Source organism: Elephas maximus, chromosome 19 (assembly GCF_024166365.1).
Source record: "Elephas maximus indicus isolate mEleMax1 chromosome 19, mEleMax1 primary haplotype, whole genome shotgun sequence".
In the NCBI taxonomy this organism is placed as follows: domain Eukaryota; kingdom Metazoa; phylum Chordata; class Mammalia; order Proboscidea; family Elephantidae; genus Elephas; species Elephas maximus.
The window spans coordinates 26,949,875-26,969,682 of NC_064837.1; the positions used below are offsets into that span (position 1 = coordinate 26,949,875).

The 19,808-nt window shown below is 51.4% G+C and overlaps 1 protein-coding gene across 1 annotated transcript in view; it reads left to right on the top strand.

The window, feature by feature from the left end:
• Window positions 1–10,200: 10,200 nt before the first annotated feature.
• RHBDL3 (rhomboid like 3) overlaps window positions 10,201–19,808 on the top strand; it is a 53,012-nt gene continuing 43,404 nt past the window's right edge. The window contains exon 1 of the mRNA XM_049859035.1: window positions 10,201–10,385. Within this exon, the coding sequence (XP_049714992.1) occupies window positions 10,275–10,385 (111 nt within the window). The 5' untranslated portion in view covers window positions 10,201–10,274. The remainder of the gene's footprint in view (window positions 10,386–19,808) is intronic.

Consider the following 19,808-nt stretch of genomic DNA (forward strand, 5'->3'; position numbering starts at 1 on the left):
CTCCTAGTAAGAGGCATTGTCTGAACATGTGGCCATTTAAAAGGTGCTTCCTGTTATCGATGTAACACTGTTCTTATGTAAAAGGGAGACCACTGGCCACTATTAATAAAGTGTAAAAAAATACACTTCTTAGGGACTCTTCCTATAGTGATGCCTTAGTGTCAACTGCCCACACACCGCCACCTCTCCCACAGCTAAGGCCCCCAGAGGGCTGACCACCAATCCACTGGGATATACAGCAAAAAAGCTGAGAGACATAGTCCCCTGCTGCTCAAAACCTATAGTTTAATGGGGGAAGACAAAGCAGGTACATGCATTATCGGGACAAAAGTGATGAGTTCTGGAAAACTGAAGCCCTTCCAGTTATTCATGTTTTCAAACTCACCCATTCCTTGCCTGGTCCCTACTGCCTCCTAGTTCAACCCTGGCAGCACACCTAAACTCAGATCATCGGAGCCCAAGCTGGGTAATTTTCTAAATCAGGTCAGTCACATTAAGGACAGAGAGTGACAGTTGGAAGCTGGGAGAAAGGACTGGCTGGCTGCAGCTGGGGAAGAAGATACAGGTGACAGGTGTCTAAAGACCCAACCTCAAATGGCACTACAGCTTCAGGCAATCACAGCTTCTGGGTTCTAGAAGAGAGAACGTGCGTGGGCTGCCACTCTCCTCCAAACAAGCCCTAGGGCAATGAAGGAGCCATCAGCCAGCCCCTTTGCTCTTTGATGAAAGATCTCCCCCTGCAGACTGTCCCTGTGCAAACACAACCGTGCCCCAGGGACCATCTGGCAAATGTGCCAGTTCCTTCAGCATTTCTGGTATTTTCCTGACTCGTGGCCCGTTTTTCTTGAATATAAATGGCTGCGGCAAGCCCGACCAGCAGAATGCCTACCACACTTCACAGGCTTTCCCTGGGCCTCGTTAACCCCATGGCTCGCAGCCTGCTCACAGCTAAGGGATGCCCTGGATGCATGCATTCCCCCTCTGCTGTTCTCGTGTATTCTGGAGTGTGCACAGCCAGGCATGTGAGCTGCAGACCAGAGTTGCAGACGGAGAAGCCGGGGGAAAGGCGCGTTTCCGTTGCAGGACGTCCTTCACGGAGGAGGGACAGGCTAACTCCATCCCTCTGCAGAGGACTTGGACAGCTCCCCAAGGAGCCACCACAGGCGGCCACAGCTGTAGGACAGATCACGTGCTCTGGCCGCACACTGGGGAATCCCCAGCAAACTGAGACTGCCCATGCCAGCTGCTGGGCCTCCTTTTGCACAGAACCATGTTTGACCTAGCCGGATGGTGTGCAAGGCAGGAGAACTGAGGGTCACCTTGGGGTCATCTGAGCCACCTCCCTGATTCCAGACCTGCATCACTGATTCTAATTCAGAGAATAGATAAGGGCGGGAGATGGAAGGAGACACTCCTGTTCCGAGAGTCAACCACCTCCTTGGTAATGTGCTTCATGATGGCTGAGCCATTGACCATAAACCCTTTTGCCTCCACCTGGGAGTGCTGGATTGTTCTATAGGGGCGAGAGGGGAAGCAGTAATAAAAGGAATCCCAGAGTGTCACCATCACCCTAACGACGGGCAGGCGGTTTCTATGCAGATTCACACCTTCCTGCCTCAATACATGCAGTTCCTTCTGTCTTGAATGCAATGAGCCTCATCCACCTGATGAACTTCTACTTAGTCTTTTAAAATTCAGCTCGAGCCTCACCCACTTGCACCCTCTTTTGACATCACATGTTTTGCATACATCTCTATTTGGTACCTGTCTCATTGCATGTATTTTTTTTTTTCTCATATCTCTTCCACCTGACATATATGTAGCTCGTTGAAGGCAGGGGCTACGTCTCGTTAATCTCTGCCAGCAGACCCGGTCTATAAAGATGTTCACGTGCAGTGTTTTGGAAGGGAAAATCAGAGATCATGGAATTTGGAGATGGGTTCTCCTACACAAATCTCCTAGTTCCACTCAATTGTTTCACAAAAGGCACACTGGGGTTAGGAAACCGTGCCTACCCCAAGGTCACAAGGCTAAGTAGTGACAGAGCGTGGACAAGAACCCAGGTCTGCTGACTCCTGGTCCTGCTCTCTGGTGACGAAGGAGTCACATCCTGACCTGTATTTCCCTGGTCCAGCCTGGCTGGAAGGGCCGAGCAGTAATGAACAGGTTCTGGGCCTACAGCAGGAGGAGAGAGTTAGAGCGACACCCATGGAATCTTAGAGCCGGGAGGATGTCAGAAGTCATCTAGTCTGACCCCTGCATTTATAGATGGTGGAAAACTGGAGTGTTGAAGGGCTTCGCTCACAGCCCCACAGCAAGGTGGTGGTAGAACCAGGACAAGAGTGCAGACCTCCTCATTCCTAGGGCTGTGCTCTTACCCAGCTGCCACGCTCCTCCCACCTGAGAAAGATGGATGGCCAAGCCCTCCCAGCCAGCTGCTATCCCCGGGGCAGGTCCCTGGAGTCCTTGACTCTTCTAGGCTTTTCTTTCCCTCTCCTGGTGGCACAGCACTTAAGCAGGGTGCGTACTGCATAAATAATAAAGAACGCTTCCCTTCCAGGGAGGGAGGCCGCGTCTGGGCAGGCAGCATGACAGATGGTATTTACAATGTGCACCGAGAAGTTCTCACATAGCCTCACTTGGGCTGTGTGGCTGAGAGATGGAGGAAACAGATTTGAGGGCTCACTGTCTCACTCCTCTGCCTGGTACTCCTGGGCAGCTGCTATTGCTGCTGCCGCTGCTGTGTGTCTGTTCAGCTGTTTCCCTAGTGTAAGTTGCCTCTTGCCACACTGGATATGGAGCTCCGGGGGATCTTGCTGCTGCTGCTTCCACTTCCTCAGAGTCAGAGAGCCTGACTCTGGACCCCCACTCATTCTCACAGTAGCCCCTCACTGGTGAAGGTGCTGGGTTAAATTGATATTTTTCCCCAAAAGAGGTCAAGGAGGCCAGACACACGGTCAACTTCTCAGGGATGCTGACCTCTGGGAGGCCTTTCCTCGGCCTGGAAAAGTACACATGGAATGAGGTCATTCATTTGGCAAATGTTTTTTGTGAACCTTGGTTTGTCATACTGTTGTGGCTTGTATGTTGCTGTGATGCTGGAAGCTATGCCACTGTTATTTCAAATACCAAGAGGGTCACCCATGATGGGCAGGTTTCAGCAGAGCTTCCAGGCTGGGAAGTAAGGCCTGGTGATTGACTTCCAAAAACTAGCCAGTGAAAACCTTTTGTTTTTTTGTCATTGTTGCAAATATATCTATCACACAACTTTTGCCAATTCAACTTTTTACAGGTGCACAACTTACTGACAGCAATTACAATAATTGGGTGTGCAACCCTACCCTTAACCAATGTGATTTTCCCATCTCCATTAACCCTTCCACCCCTGGTAACCACTAATAAACTTCGTTCTCTATACATTTGCCTTTTCTTGTCTTTTTATATAAGTGAGATCATACAATATTTGTCCTTTTGTGATTGACTTATTTCCCTTGGCATAATGTCTTCAAGCTCCATCCATATTGTAGCAAGTATCAAGACTTTGTTTCTCCTACTGGCTGAATAGTATTCCGCTGAATGCATGTACCACATTTTATTTATACATTCATTTATTGATGGGCATATAGGTTGTTTCAATGAAAACCTTACAGGTCACCACAGAACGTTGTCCAGTATAGTGCTAGAAGATGAGCCTCCTAGGCTGGAAGGTGCTCAAAATGCACAGTGGCTGAAACATTGGACCAAGCATACCAAACAATTGTGAAGATGACACAGGACCAGGCAATGTTTCATTCTGTTGTACACGGGGTCACCCTGAGTCAGAGCCGGCTGAACAGCAACTAACAACAAGTGTGTCAGGGATTGTTCTAGGAGTCTACTGCCATGAACAAGCAAACCAAGTCCTTGCCTTGCATACATTTTGGTGTAAAGTTTTACCATGGGCCTTGTAGCAAATGACTCCTGGCCCTCCGAGACTGTCTCACTGCTTCTTTCACTCAGCAGAGCTCGGGGAACACTTTCGAGCCTGGCTCTGAGCAGGGGGAATGAAAGCAGAACATTCCCTGTCCTGGTGGGCAGGCATACTTAAGAGAAACAGACAACAGACCAATGGGAGTTTTGCTGCAAAGCCAGAGACATCCCCTGAAGTTTCTGACTCATGCCAGCCTGCAGCTGGACAAGCCCAGTTTGGACACTGATTTAGCTCTGCCGAGTTGCCCTGGGAAAGCGGTTGCCGCAAGGGCACCCACCACCGTTTCACCTTTCAAATAAGGAATTCGGTGAGAGGGCTGGAGAATCAAACCTCCTTTTGGCCCAGTGACCGTAGTGCCCCATTTGTAAAAATGAAGGCAATTGTACCTGTTCTGTTTACCTCATAAGCCAGGGTTTTGAGCATGAAATGAAATATGGCAAATGTGGAAATGTTTTGAAATTACAGGCAGCAGGCACACAAGCTTGTTATTATTATGCAGAAGAATCTTTTCTCTATAATATAAAAGTTGTCCTTTCCTGGGGGCTGAGAGTAATAACTGTGTAATTAGACTTCGTGTCCTATAAGGGATGTGCTCTGTTTTTCATTAAACAGATGTTGGTTCAGCTCCTGTGGTGTGTGCAGTGTTGTGTGTTTTGGTGGCTACAATATTGACTAAGCCATGATCCTCTCTTTCAAGGAACGCACATTCTTATATAAGGAAGACAACACTTAGATAATATAATGCAAGGTCAAAAGAAAACAGCGGTTTAGAGGAAGGAGTGATCAGTTTGGGTGGGAGTATGGAGGAAAGGCTGTGTGAAGGAGAGAGCGTTCAGAGAGATACGTAAGACTGAGCAGACTGTTTACTGAGGAGTTGCCAAAAAGTTGCCATCAAGTTGATTGCAACTTATGGCGACCCCATGTGTTTCAGAGGAGAACTGCGCTCTGTAGAGTTTTCAATGGCTGTGATCTTTCAAAAGTAGACCTCCAGGCCTTTCTTTCTAGGTACCTCTGGGTGGACTCTAACTGCCAACCTTTTGGTTAGTAGCCAAGCACTTAACCATTTCCACCACTCAGGGACTCCCTTTGAAGAGACAGGACCTACCGACAGTGTAACCTAAGGTCATACAGGAGTGTTGGGGCACAAAGAGAATCCAGAAGTGGGATCTGCCAAGCTCCAAGGAGATGGTAAGAAAAAATGAGACCTGGCAAGGAAGCTGACAGTTTCCATGAAGGTGTGATTGGCTAACCCAAGGAAGGACTAGGGACGGCTCCTGTGTTTATCTGAGCTCAACTTTTGGGTGCCCATGCCTGTCTTTGAAAAGGGTTCGGTGTCTGTGAACCTAGACATCTTTCAGTAATGATTTAAGTTACTCAGAAAAGTGGAGGCCCTGGAGCTAGAAGGGAAGAGACGAAAGGAAAGGGGAAAAAAATCCGTTTAGCAGCCTTGTTCCGTTTGATCTCCCAGACAGCCTGGTAATAACGGAAGAATGCTGGAGATGGGGATAGAGGATGGTTGGGTTCCAAGCGGCACTCTCCTCCCTGAGCCTGTCTGCTGTTCTGACTTGCAGACTTCAAACATGACTGGGGGATTCCTGCAGGACAAAGGAATTCAGGGCTGGGGCTTGGATCTCAGTCAAAAATAACTCATGTCTTCATCTCAAGCAGGCAAACAGCGGCAGCTCAGAGCTGGTTCAGCAGTTTCTCTGAAGATTGAAGCTACAGGTGGAGACGCGGGACTGCCAGGGTTGATTTAGGTTTCTTTTAGGGAGAGAAAGGGCTTCAAAGTGTGTGGGCCTGGATGAGGGAGACATTAGAACAGGAAATCGTGTTGAAGACAAGACCCAAGCCAGAGAGGTTCTGGAGAAAAAGTCACCCTGCTTAACCCCCCTTCTCAGCACTGCCATTTGTGTTGAGTGGTAATTACAGACCTGGATGTTTCCTCCCTGGCTTCTCATTAGCTGAAGGTGTCCACAAACAAACTCCTCACCCCATCCTCCTGGCTTGCCTGCTTCACTCAAGGCAGCCCCATTGTTTTAGGTTCAGAACATCAGATCTGAGGGGGGGGAAGTCTTCTTCTGTTGATGGGTGCATCCTAGAGACCCAGCTCCCAAATGGCTCTTCCTTTCCCCCTCTCGCTTACCCCACAGGGCTGTAATTAGAGGGTTATCTTATTTTCTCCCAGGAGGCCGAGGCCTGGGTCTTACTCCTATTTTTCTCAGCACCTCGGCCAGGGGCTGGCAAATAATGGACACTGGCAATGTGTTGAATTGCACTGTTGAGCAGCTGCCAAGTTAATCTTCCTAAAATGCTCCTCCAGTTTGAAGCCATCACCACTTCTCCATGGCCTACTGGGTGAGTCCAGCTTCCTCAGACTGGCACCCAAGGACTTTTGCGACATGGTCCTCACCTGCCTCACCAGCCTCACTTGTTGCTCAACCGGTTACTAGTTCCCTCACACAGTCAGTGGTTTTCCTATCTCTGTGCCTTTGTTACTGTAGTTCCTTCCATCCAGAAACCCTTCCATGCTCTTCGCCAAAGCTGCCCCATCTTTTGAGACTCACCTCAATAGCACATCCCTGCCCCTCTGAACTGGGTTCAAACCCTTAGAGTTTCAACCACCGGCCTCTAGGCTCTCGAACTGTTCTGCATTGACTTAGAATGTCTTGCTAGGAAGATTAAAGGAGGTGAGTGGGAGTGGGAGGGCTTATAAGATGAAGAGTAGGAATGTTGGCTGTCATTTCCCATTAGATCCTGAGTTCATCTACGAGTGTCTGGCCCCTGGCAGTATTCAGTGAATGTGAGTGGGCGCCAAGTCTGTTCCCTCCTCTGCCCCCAATATGGCGCAGAACATGCCACAGTCCTTAGGCTGGCTTAGATTGGGGTGGTTCAAAAGCTATCAGGTAGCCTGGCCATTCCCATCCCTTGGAGGTTTCTAGGTTTAGGGGTAGCCTCTCTGCCTACCCATCAGGCCCCTCTGGCTTCAGGCCCCATTTCCCACTGCCTGCTGGGGATGTGGCTCATACCTAGTTGCAGATTCACCTGGGGCTAAGGAGAGGAAGCAACAGTGAGGACAAAGGTCAGAGCGTGGGGCTCAGGGTCACAGAGGATGTTGGATGCCATAACTCATCCTAATAGTCTCCAAGTCCAGATGGCCAGCAGGGGCTTGGGAGAAGGAAGCAGCCTCCTGAAGGCAGTTATCTGGTTAGTGGTCGGAATTAGGAGACTTCTGAGAACACTGTCCATGCCAAGGTGGGGGGAAGTGTTCCTCTTGGGCAGAGGAAGGAACGAGATGTTGATGCCCGTTCATACTTCTCAGATCCTCTTCTTCCCCTTTATTCCAGCCAGTGCTGTCCTCAGGGCCTCTTCCTTGGACAGTGCCTCCCATCCCCCTAGGCTCAGGCCAACCCTCCTCCTGAGGACCATTCGCCACACTATAGCCAGAGGGATCTTTTTTTTTTTTTTAATAATTTTTATTGTGCTTTAAGTGAAAGTTTACAAATCAAGTCAGTCTGTCACATATAAGCTTATATACACCTTACTCCATACTCCCATTTACTCTCCCCCTAATGAGTCAGCCCGCTCCCTTCTTCCAGTCTCTCCTTTCATGACCGTTTTGCCAGTTTCTAACCCTCTCTACCCTCCCATCTCCCCTCCAGAAAGGAGATGCCAACACAGTCTCAAGTGCCCACCTGATACAAGTGGCTCACTCTTCATCAGCATCTCTCTCCAGCCCATTGTCCAGTCCCTTCCATGTCTGATGAGTAGTCTTCGGAAATGGTTCCTGTCAGAGGGAGCTTTTAAAATATTACTCTTCTGCCTACAGTCATTCAATGGCTCCCTATTGCCCTCAGGGCAAAGTCCAAACTCACAATCCTCCACAACCCTCCTCTCCAGACTGGGCTCTTTGTATTGAGCACCTTGCTCTAATTTCCAGCCATGCCAAAGTGTTTGTCGTTCCCTCCCATACAATGCCAGCTTTGCCCATGCTATTTTCTCTGCCTGGAATGCCTCCCCTTCACCTTTCCCACTTTGCCTGGTTAAAGTCTTTAAGGCTCAGCTCTGGTGGCATGTATCCCTTTGGGAAGCCTTCCTGGACCTACAGAGATCCCCTCCTTTGGCCTTCTATGCCCTCTGAATTCTCTCGGCCCAAAACTTGTGTTGAACGTGGCTGTCACCTCCAATTAAATGGTTTCTGGAGGGCAAGGTCTGGGTCCCATGCATCTTTGTATTCCCAAAGCTGTATCACTGGCACTTAGTAGGTGCTCAATAAACACTGGTGGAGCCGAACTGAGAGCTCCTCCACCTGAGGGGATGACAGAGTTGGATAGGTTGATAAATGCTGTCCCTGGGCTGGGGAAGAGGCAGAAACCAAGGGGCAGCCAGGGTCAGAACATGGCCAGGGCTGCCGGGCATCTCAGCAGAAGGGCCAGAGCCTTGCTGAGCCCTTCTTCCACTAGTTCCCCTGGAGCCAGGCTTCCTGGCCCACTTCTCGAGGCCCGAAGATGTAAGTGTACCAGAGCCAACAACCATGTGGGTATGAAAATGACGGGGGGGGGGGAGATAGGAGTGGGGACAGTGACACTGACCTCAGGGTCCCTGTACTGTGTTGTCCTTCTGGGCTTCTTTCTACAAAGGAGTCAGCCTGTCTTCTGTCCCCTGAAGGCTGTTTTCAAAATCATACCCTATGCAGACAGTTTTATTTACAAGGAAATCTTGGCAGGATCTTGACTTGTTAGTAGAGTAGGAAGGGGGGGTGGTGAGAAACAAAAATAGTCAAATAATCACACTTTCTGAAACTGAGATGAAAATTGGTGTCTGTAGCAAATTCAGCTAATTAGAATGGAGTTAATTTCCTTCTCTGTGTTTAAGGGGAGGCAGTCACTGCAGGGTAGGATGGTCACAGGTCGGATCCTGGGGCTGGAGAAATGTGTTTGCTTTATAAAGATGAGAGCATTAATGGCAACTTTCACTATTGCAAAAGGCCCTGGGTTCTGAGAGGGAGACAGGGGCAAAGGCGGTGTGTGAGTGGGTGTTGGGAAGAGGAGTGGAAGGGGACAGCCCTGGTGTGGATTGGGGACTGGCTGTGGAGACTCACCAGGAATGAGCCCGCAAGTCGCCTAGGGACAGCCAGGCACCTGTCCCAGCAGGGCACTGGCACTGTTCAGGACAGGGAGCGTTTGCTTCAGGAAGACGGTCTGTCCTGGAGGCTCTCTCCTGCAGGGAAACATCACCTTTGTTTGTTTGTTTTCCTTCAACAGATCTCATACTTGTCATTCTTGCTGGCTTTAGTTTCTTTACTTCCCCACCTGGGGCACTTCCCGGAGCTTACCTGTCAACCTGGTCAAATGAGGGCAGGCACTGTCACTTAGTCCTGGGTGTAGGAGGACAAGATTTAGGGTTTGGCCCGGGGCACCCGCCTACGTGACTAGTCCTAGCCCTACACTATTGGACCTCCCAGGATCTTCCAAAATCTGAGACCCTAGTGAAGTGATGGAGGGCAGGTAGCTGAGGGGAGCCCATCTCCACCGCATCCCGCTCCAGTTCACCCCCAGTCAACCCCAACGTTGCCAACTAAATGAAAACCTCGCTCCTGCCTCCTGCACCCACCTGCCGCCTCCAAGAGGTCGTTACCCCTGTGGGTTTCCGGAACCAGGGACTGCTCCCTCCGGCCCTGTGTGAACAGACAAGCCCGGGCCAGAGTGGAGGTTGCTGCTGGTGATGGGGCTGGGGTCAGGGCAGTCCCCATCCGCGCCCGGGGCCGCGCAGCCACTTCCCTGCCAACCCGCCGCAGCCCTCCCCCTCTCCCGGCCGCGCCGCTCTGACCGATTTGGCCCGAGTGGTGGCGCCCGGGGCGGGGGGGGGGGGGCGGGCGGGGGACGGCGGTCCCCGAGAGCAGCCCCGCCCCCTCCCGCGCACCGCCCCCGAGGAGTCCGCGGGGAGGAGGAGACTCGGGCGCAGAGCGGGGGCCGCGGGAAGCGGGAAGGGAGTGCGGGGGAGCGGCGGGGCCCGGCCGGCCCAAGGGCGCCCTCGCCTCCGACCTGGGCGCGGGGCCGCGAGGAGGCGGAGGCCGGTGGGGCCGTGAGCGCGGCGAAGTTTGGCGGCAGAGAGGCCAGGCGTCCCGGGGTCGCGAGGAGGCGGCGGCGCGGGGCCGGGGCCATGGGGGCGGGCGGCGGGGCTAGCGCGGAGGCTGCGCGGCGAGCACCGAGCCCCATGAGCGGCGAGGCCGCCGCGGCGCAAAGTTAGCCCGGCGCCCCGGGACGAGCCCCGCAGCCGCCGGCCGCCCCTGAACCCCGTCTCCGCCATGGGAGAGCACCCCAGCCCGGGACCCGCAGTGGCCGCCTGCGCCGAGGCGGAGCGCATCGAGGAGCTGGAACCCGAGGCCGAGGAGCAGCTGCCCGCAGCGCCGGAGGACGTGAGTGCCCCTTCCCCGCCCAGGCAAACTTTCTGGGGGGCGATAGGCGACGAGCTGCCCCCGTCTCGCCCCTACGGGGCAACTTGGAGGTTTCAAGGTGACGCGGGAGCGCCCAGGATTGGCCGGGGCCCCGCGGGCGAGAGGGGGCGGAGGGACCCAGCTCCCCCAAACGCACGCGCGCGCCACCCCTGCTGGGGCTCCCGCGGCTTCCCTGCGGGACACTGCTCAGCAACCCGCAGCTGCTGCCGCCGCGCTGGGGACCCGCCGGCCGCCGGAGCCCCCTCCCCGCAGCTGGTGCAGTGCCCGGGACACGGCGTTTTCCCGCAGAGGCGGCCGCGTCACGGCAGTGACTACCCTCCCCTGCCTCTCGCGACCTGCGGGCTCTCTCGGAGCCTCTAGAAGGAGCGGGTGCCGCCGAGTCCCCGGCCCCTGGCATCGCAGACCCGTCTGGCGACCCCCTTCTCCGCTCCCGGATTAGCTCTCGCCCTGCACCTGCCCTGTCGCGACACTGATTGAAATTCAAACTGATCCCTCTCGCTGAAGCCGGCCGAAGGAGGGAGGGAAGGGGGACTGGAGCACTTTGGCCCTTAGAAGAGGGCTTGGGAGTCCAGTCCCGCGTCGGTGCCAGGAACGGTCCCCTGGGCGAGGATTGGGAGGAGCAGCCCCAGAGGGCTTCCCTGCCATCTGGTGCCCGAGTCTCCCTCCCTACGGTCCTGGAGCCATCAGCGGAGCCGGCACTGTGGAGTCCTGGGAACTTGAGTTGCTTAAGCTTCTCCCTTCAGGGATTAAGCCGCGAATAGAGGAGAAACACTGGGCGGGCCTAAACCCTGTCCTGCCCCGTCCCCCCCTCAGGAACGGGAGATGGGAGTGAAGCCAGGCCCCCCAACCTACGGAGTAACCTGGGGACGCTTTATCTACAGTGATTAAACCTATCACTTTCTTCCGGCCCCAGCCCCCTGGTAGGATCTCCTGTACTCAATCAGCACTTACGTTCAGCCTTGGAAGAGATTGGATGTGCTGCAGGAGATTTGCAGCCCCCCACCCCCCCAAACTGTAGGCAAAATGTTAGTGCTTCTGCAGGAGTGAGTTTTCCTGGGTGGGCGTCCCTGGCCCTTAGCAGGTTAAGAAGGGCTGCAGCAGGGTCTGATGGAATTGCAGCAGGAGTGCGTTCCCTGGGCCTGGGTGCAGAATGTGCAGGACCCTTAGGCAGCCGAAGTTATTAGAGGCGCTTGGACAGAGTTGGACAGCTTTATCTGGTAATTGCTCAGAATCACCGTTGTTCTGCTCATCCCTCCACCTGCCTGTCCCAGAACTAGAAAACAGCCTCCAGCCCCACCCCGGAAGTTCCCTGCCTTTGCTCAGCGTGAACTCCTTTGAGGGGAGCTCCTCCCAGGTTTTCCCTGGTCTCTTGTGCCCATCTCAAGCCTGATGATGACTCCTGGGCAGCAGCTGAGAAGCTATGTCAGAAACATCAAAGGGATACAGAGGCCTCAGTGATAAGTCTGTGTTTCTTTTTCTCCTTTTCCTTTTCTCCTTTATGGCCTCCCTCTCTGCCAGCACTGGAAAGTCCTGTTTGATCAGGTATGTGAGCAGTTAAATCCTCCCTCTTCCTTCCAGCCCTCCCCACAGTCAGTCCCCCTGCTTGCGTGGGCTTCCCTAAGCTCTGCACTCCTGAGATGGAGATGTGGAGTGGGGGTGTGACTTAGTGCATCTCTGGGGCTGAACAACCATGCCGCTTTCCACTGCTCTCCAGGTATCAGGAGGAGGCCTTGGGCTTCCCTGAGACAATCCTTCCCGCCAGCTCCTCCCAACTCTGCTGCAGCAGAGCAGGGTTTATACTATGTGGAAATTGCACAATATGAATTGAATGCCCAGTAAATTCTCTATATGACAGGGGATTGCAGTAGGGGGCCAGGGAGGTGAAGAGAAGGGATTGGGTTAACATCCTCCCTCCCCTTCTACCGCCGCTACCAAAGGTCCATGGCCACCACTGAGGCCCAACCTCTGCCGTCCTTATGTGCTCTTTTGAAGGCTGATTCCACTTCTTTAATTCTCCGGTAGGGATGCGGGAGTGCTTGGGAGTTGCAGAAAGAAAATGGCATGTGATGGTTTGCGATGCCTAGAGCCTAGGTGTGGGGAGTGGAGTTGGGAGTGTCGGCTTTTGAATTTGGAGATAGGCATTGGACTTTCAGCAAGGAAATGTCTCTCTTCTTAGCTTGGTACTGGTGTGCTGTTGTATCTCCCAAGACTGTCCTGCTTTCTTTTCCCTGCTTATCCCATAGTGCAGAAGGAGAGGAGGCAGGGCATGTCCCAGCGTGGGGGAATCACGACTTGAAGAGATCGGTCTGGTTGGGCCAGGGGGAGTGTGTTGGGTTGGAGTGGGAGGTAAAGCTGAGAGAGTAGCTTGGATCCGACTTTAGGCAGGGGAAGCCTTTAGAAGTTTTTTCAGCAGATTGTTTCATGATTCCAAGCAATGCTTTGGAAAGATTCCTCTGTGATAGTGGGATAGAGGTGAGATAGTGTGCAGGGATGAGAGAGACTAGCCAGGAGTCTGTTCAATAAATGGAGACAAGCACCTTGACTTGGAAGATAACAGTGAAAACAGAAAGGATGGGATAATGGTAGGGCCTTGGCAGATGATTTGGCACAGAACCAAGCGTTATATGTTCTGTTATACATAAGGTCGTCATGATTCGGAAGTGACTCAACGGCAGCAACACAACAACAGGTGATTGGAGCTTTGAGCAGAATCACATATACAGCTTCGAGATTCTGAACCTAGGAGGAAACAGAAAAGTTGAAGCAGGGGGTAGTTGTCAAAAGTGACAGCTTTGGTTTCGAACGGTTTGAGGAGCCAGCCAAATGCAGGTGCCAAGAGTGGGACTGAAAACATGGAAGTGTAGCTTGAAAGACATGGCAGGCCTGGGGTGAGGGTTTGGGGTTTGGGGAGCACACCCTGACTCCTGTCCTGACAGGGTGGAGTATCTCTCCCTTGGCTCCCTCCCGAGTACCACCCACTCTCCCTCTGGCTCCTAAGAGCACAGGGGCTGCTGGCCTGGCGCCCTGAGGCAGGAGGGAGCTGGCTCTGCTGCCACCGCTGCTACTACCACCACCACCACCAAGCTGCCAGCCCTTCACACCTCCCGCCAGATTTAGAACCAGAACCTAGTACAAGATGTATCCTTTTTTTCCCTCTGTGTGGGTCTGTCGTTCTCATTTGGTTAATTTTCTTTGCCAGTCCCTGTGTGTGTGTGTGTGTTTATTTTTTTAAAACGAACCATTTTGGTGAATGGCAGAAGCTTCTAGTACAGAGATTTTGGAATTTGAGGGAGCAAAGAGATGGTGTAGCACCTGAAGTTACCAGGTGGCCTGTGGAACCTGATTTTCAAACTGGAGGGGATCCTGGATGTTACTGAGGTCGCCCTCCTGCTTCTGGGAATACCACGCAGAAACCATTCTGGAAGGACACAATGAGTTCTGTAAAAGAAGTGACCAAAGCTTACTCAGGGCAAACAGCTCTTCTCACAGTGAGTGGCCTCATGTCTGCTCCCCATCCCCATGCAGCATTAGAAGCCCATTTCTAGCTTCTGTCATCCTCCTGGTGCTTTGTGTTTAAGAAGGGCCATTTATGAGCAGGGCTTTGACCTCTGGTCAGATTTCCAGTCCCTCTGTGTTCATTTCTTACTTTGTTAAACCATCATAGACTGGTCCCCTAATAGGGCTAAAAGAAGAATCTGTATGAAGCTTCACAAATGGACACAACCTCAGCAGGATGCCAAGTTGTTCAGAAAGCTGAAGTGTTGTAGCCTTTCTGCCTCTTCCTCTAGACTTGCTTGAAGGTAGAGTTTGGTGATTGGTGAAGTTGGTACACTTAGGAAAGAAGGTTTGGCTGGGGGTTGCAGGCAGTCTCCCCACCCCTTCGTACAGAAATAGACACATCGATAGTCAATGGGGGCAGCTGTCAGTCCCTTCAAGCAAATGTGGCTCAGGAGTGCACCTTCCAGAGGTCAATGGAATGGGAGGCTGGGGACAGTTAGGTGTGTCCTCCTTCCCTTCCTGGGTCAAGGGGACACCAGTGGTCACCCAGGTTCAAACTAGAACCTGCCAGGACCTGTATTTCAGGTCTTAAGATAGATTGGACCAGTCCCTCCATGCTGTCTGGTTCTTCAGCTCGTGAAGTAGTCCTGACCTAGCATGAAGCCAACTGGACCCCAAGGGCTAGAACCCATGACCTTGGCCTTATTGGTCCTCTGTGGTCATCCTTCAACTAAATGGCCAGAGATACGTTTTGTGGGAGTTGGAGGTGAAGAAAACAGGTGGCCCAAGGTCCCTTGGAATTTTACCTGCACCACTGGTGTCCTGGGCATTTGTCTGGTAGCTTAAGCAGGGGTGTAGCAGGGCCAATCCATGCCATGACCTCTCACCCATTCTCCTGCTTCCTCCCCAGGAGTCCCAGAAGTTAAAGCAGGCAGGAACCCCAAAGGTCTTAAGTTCAGCCCCTGATTTTCCATGTATTTGTTTCCTGTTTGAACTTCTCCTCAAGGGAGTTGCCCTTTCATAACCTTAGGATCTTAGTGGTTTTCCTAAATATTTTCATAGATTTTAAAGTTACCATCAAAATTAATCTTTTGTAATATTTGATGCAAACACTTTCCCAAAACTTTTGCTTTCTCTCTTTGTCATTGTTGTTAGGTGCTGTTTGAGCAACCTTATAGGACAGGGTAGAGTTGCCCCAGAGGGTTCCCAAGGAGCAGCTGGTGGATTTGAACTACCGATCTTTTGGTTAGCAGCTGAGCTCTTAACCAGTATACCATCAGGGCTCCATCTTTGTTGTAGTGTATGTAATATTAAGCTAAACGTGACTTTGTTTGGTATCATCAAATCCATTGGGCTTTTCCTTCATGATTCCTTCAGTTGCTTCAGCCCTGGGACAGTTTTCATCATCTCTAGACCTCGTAAATATGCACTTCTGTTTTTCTTTTCTCTCTTTTTTAATTTAATTTTATTTTTTATTGTGCTTTAGGTGAAACTTTACAGAGCAAGTTAGTTTCTCATTTCCACTTCTATTTTTCTACTACTTCTATGATTTAAAAGCAATCATTTAACCCTTTATTCCATCTGTATTTTATTTCTATCCATCACTTATTAAGAAACCCTTCCTTTAAACATTGTTTGAGAAATTTTATTATTTGGTAGATTTTTATATGCAGTTGGGTTTATTTTTTATTTCTGATCTAGCCCATTAATATTTTTAATTTTGCACAGGTAATGTACCCTTTATGGAGCCCTGGTGGCAAAACAGTTAAGCCCTTGGCTGCTAAGCCACCCAGTGGCTCCGTGGGAGAAAGACCTGGTGATCTGCTTCCGTAAAAGATGACAGCCTAGAAAACCCCATGGAGCAGTTCTGCTCTGTCACGTGAGGTTGCTATGAGTCGAAATCGATTCAATGGTACCTAACAGCAACAATGTACCCTTGAGTTATTCCTTTATATCTGTTATGTAGGTTTCCTACAGGGTCCTCTTTTTCTGGTTGTGCTTTGATCACTTAACTCTCAGTCCCTTCCTGAATCCCAGGGTCTCCCCTGAACCCAAGCTGTCAAGGATCCAAAGTCAAATAGCAGGTCAGTGGCAGATATGGGACTGGCATCCATTTAACACACAAACTGCTTCCTGGGCTGGAAGAGCTGTTTCCAGATTCACCCTTAAAAATGCCTCCAAGATCTCCAAATGTTTAAGGAGCAAAAGAGTTTGAAACTGTTTTGTTAAGTCAACAGGCACAATAACTTTAGGAGCTCAAACCGGAAAGAGGGCAAATGAAGAATTGAAAGAAACTTGATTATATCATTGTGTTTCCCTTTTCCCCTTCCAGCTGGGGAGGATGCATTTCCCAGACCCTAAAAGGAGACCTCAACTTTGCTAATCTATCAGAAGCAGTGCCATCACTAGGGTTGGTGTTACCCAGTGTGGTAACTCATGGCGTCACCTCCCCATGCTAATTAGCACAATATTGTAGCTAAAACAGCAGAAAAATTGACAAAATCAGCAACTATACAAACACTGGCAGCAGCAACAACAACAGTGCATGCTTGTAGCATGTGCAGATGAAACCGTATAATTTGAAGGAGCATTTTGACTGGGTAATAATGACAGCTCTGACCAGTGTGCATTAGAAGATTCGAAAAGTAAATTAGCATAGAGTTTTAGCCTTGTAGGTGTATTGATACATGTAAGCTGGGCTTATAAAAATTTTTTTTGCTGTTATAACTAACTATGGGAATATTTTTATAAAAAATAATAAATTTCTGCAGAAACACTGTACAAAAATGTTATAGACAATCATTTTGGTGTCACCCCCTCTGACAGCGTCACCGCCTGCCATCCGCAGGCTGCTCACTCCCCGAGTGACGCCACTGATCAGAAGGAAAGCAGACAAGTCCTGGCTATCCCACTGAAATTATAAGTATGTGGCACGAACAGAGCACAAGGTAGCTTGGGTGGGCAGCTGCAGGCAGAACCTTGGATTTGGAGTCAGACCTACCTGGTTCAAATCTTACTGACTTTGTGATGGGGGGCAGGTCACCTTAGCTCTCTGAGCCTCAATTTCCTCATCTGTAATGAAAATCCCTTTGCCGCTGAGCCGATTCTAACTCATAGGGACCCTACAGAAACCCTGTACAACAGGGTAGAACTGCCCCATAGGGTTTCCGAGGAGCGGTTGGTGGATTTAAATTGCTGACCTTTTTTGGTTAGCATCTGCGCTCTTAACCACGTATGGGGACACTAATCTCTAACTCCATGGGAGACTGTGGGCATTAAATGGAAGTGGAAACTCCCTTCGCAATGTCTGATACCCAGTGGATGTTCAACACGTCTCTTGACTGGGAATCAGACTTTGCTGGGAAGACGCACACAGACCACGCCTTAGATCCAGGCTCCACAGAGAAGGCAGTGTCCACTCTAGACCAGCTCCCTCCCATTCTGGGCTCCTAGACAGAGAGCAACTCTGAGCCCAGAGGATTCCCGCTGCCTCCAGCCTGGGAGGCTTCCCTTGGCCTCACCCTGAAGCCCACCTCATTTGCAGTCCTCCTGCAAGCTGGCTTAAGGGGCTCTGGGAACTGAAAGAGGTTCAGATGGAGCGCTGAATGGATTAGCGAGTAGTCGCAGAGAAAACACCTGCTCCAGAGGCTGCAGCATTGGCCACGGGCCCCTGGAACACACGATTAACCAGCAGAGAGAGGTTCCCAGAGGGGGACAAAGCCATGGGCTTAACTGGAGCCTTCATGTGGGCTCTGCAGCCCCAACCCCTTATCAAGTGGCCTCCAGGGCCACTGAGGCCATGGACTTGCCTCCACCACAGAGCCAGCTTCCCTATCCCACCCTGTCCCAGTGACCCCATCAGTCATGCCAGAGTTAACCCTTTTACCCCTGACCACTCACGAAATAGCACTTGATAGTGTTTGAGCAGTAGGGCCCAGACCTTCACGATTGCGTGCTGCCCGCCTGCCTCCTGATGCAGTGAGGGAGTGACAAATTGGACCACGGCCCCAGGTGTATTGTCTTGGGTTAAAATATCCTCTCCAGGAGCAGGTCCTGACTGTGGGGCTACCTTGCCCATGTTGGCCCCTCTAGGTCTGCTGCCAGCTCAAGGCCCATGAGAAGATTGGTGGAAGCGTTTTTCCCATCTGCTCATTTTGCAAGTGAGGAAACTGAGGCCACAGAAGATGAGTGACCTTCCGAGGTCATGTTGTGTGCTGGTATCAGAGCTGAGACTAGAGTCCAGCTCTCTGTCTCCGACCAGAGTTCCTGCCACCAGGCCTTCCATTTGATCACTGGGCAGCCTGGGGTGACTAAAGCTGGCGGGGTCCTTCAGTGGAGAGGGCACAGACTCTGTAATCAGGCAGATGTGGGTCAGGTCCTAGGCCTGCCCCTACGAGCTGTGTGACAAAGGACAAGCCAACTAACCACTCCATGCCTCAGCCTTCTCCTCTGTAAACTGCTTAGAATAATATTGTCCCCCCAGGGCTGTTGGAAAGATTAATGAGATAATAAAGTGTGTGTAGTACTAGGCACAGGATACAGTGAGTACCTGGTACAGATATTGTTATCATGTTACTGGAATTTAAAGAAATAAACACCGTTTTCAAAATGAGCACTGACATTTGATAGATCCAGACCTTTAAGTGTCCAGATCCCCAGTCTGGGTGTTCCCTCTACTATATCAAGCTGCCTCCTTTGGGGCAGAAGCTGGAAATCCATGTCCCCCCTGAACTTTCCAGAGAAAGGAGAGAAGTTTTTAGACAAAGGCTGCCTGGGGGAGAGTTAATGCCCAAGCCTTTCGCCTCTGCTCTCCCAGCTTGTCCACACCTGTGTGGCAGGAGTGGGGCTGAGAAGGAGGCATCTGGTCATGGGGGGTTGGGGCAGCCTCCCCTCTGCCCAGTGTCCAGATTTGTCAGTTCCTGCTGGAGCGTTAGTTAGTGGTTCACCGTGAGATTGAGACCAGAGCAGCGCCTTGTGTTACAGGAGTGAATCCATGCATATTTGAGTTGTGAACAACCAAAGGTAGCTCCCATCCCCGCTCCCCCAGCTTTTTTGAAGTGGGGTACAGGTTTGAGATTGTAAACATTTCTTTGAGAGAGCAAACACCAAATGTCTACTATGTGCACATACCTGTGTTGTCTTGTTTTGTTCTCTCAGCAGCCCTGTGAGATAAAGGATGTTCTCCCCTCTTTACAGAGGAGGAAACTGAGGCCTGAGGGTGCGGGGCTTGCCCAAAGACACAAGAGCAAATGAGGGCCCTGAGCCGAGGAGGGGTGTGTGTGTTTGTACAAAAGGCTCTGACTAACTTCTGAAACAGGGCTTTCCCCTGGTCCCCAAATCATTTGGGCTCAGTGCAGTTGGCAGAAGGACCACGGGAAGTGAATGGGCAGGTTACTGGTAGCCAGACCTCAAAAGTGGAACTGTGTTCCATTGAGTTTTCAGTGGCTTATTTTTTGGAAGTAGATCTCCAGGCCTTTCTTCCAAGGTGCCTCTGGGTAGACTCAAACCTCCAACCTTTTTGGTTAGCAGCTGAGCGCATTGACCATTTGCGCCACCCAGGAACCCCAATGGGCAGTTCAGTGCCTGTTTATCCTTCCCGCCCTGCTCCTCTTCCCTGCATGGCGCGCCCTGGATCTCTGAGTCCTCTCTTCTTCCCAGGGGAATGCAGGGACACTTGGAGGCTGCTGGGAAGCAGAAGGAGGAAATGGGTTTGAGCTTCAGGGCAAGAGAAGAAGCAGATGTAAGACCCTCCCCCCACACTTAGCCCCACCTCTCCCTGTCTGCTGCTCCCCTGAGACTCCAGGGCTGTGACTCAGCTGCAGTCCCCAGGCAGCTGTGATGGCTGGGCACCAATGAGTCAGCACAGTCATTACGTCTGCTCCTAGG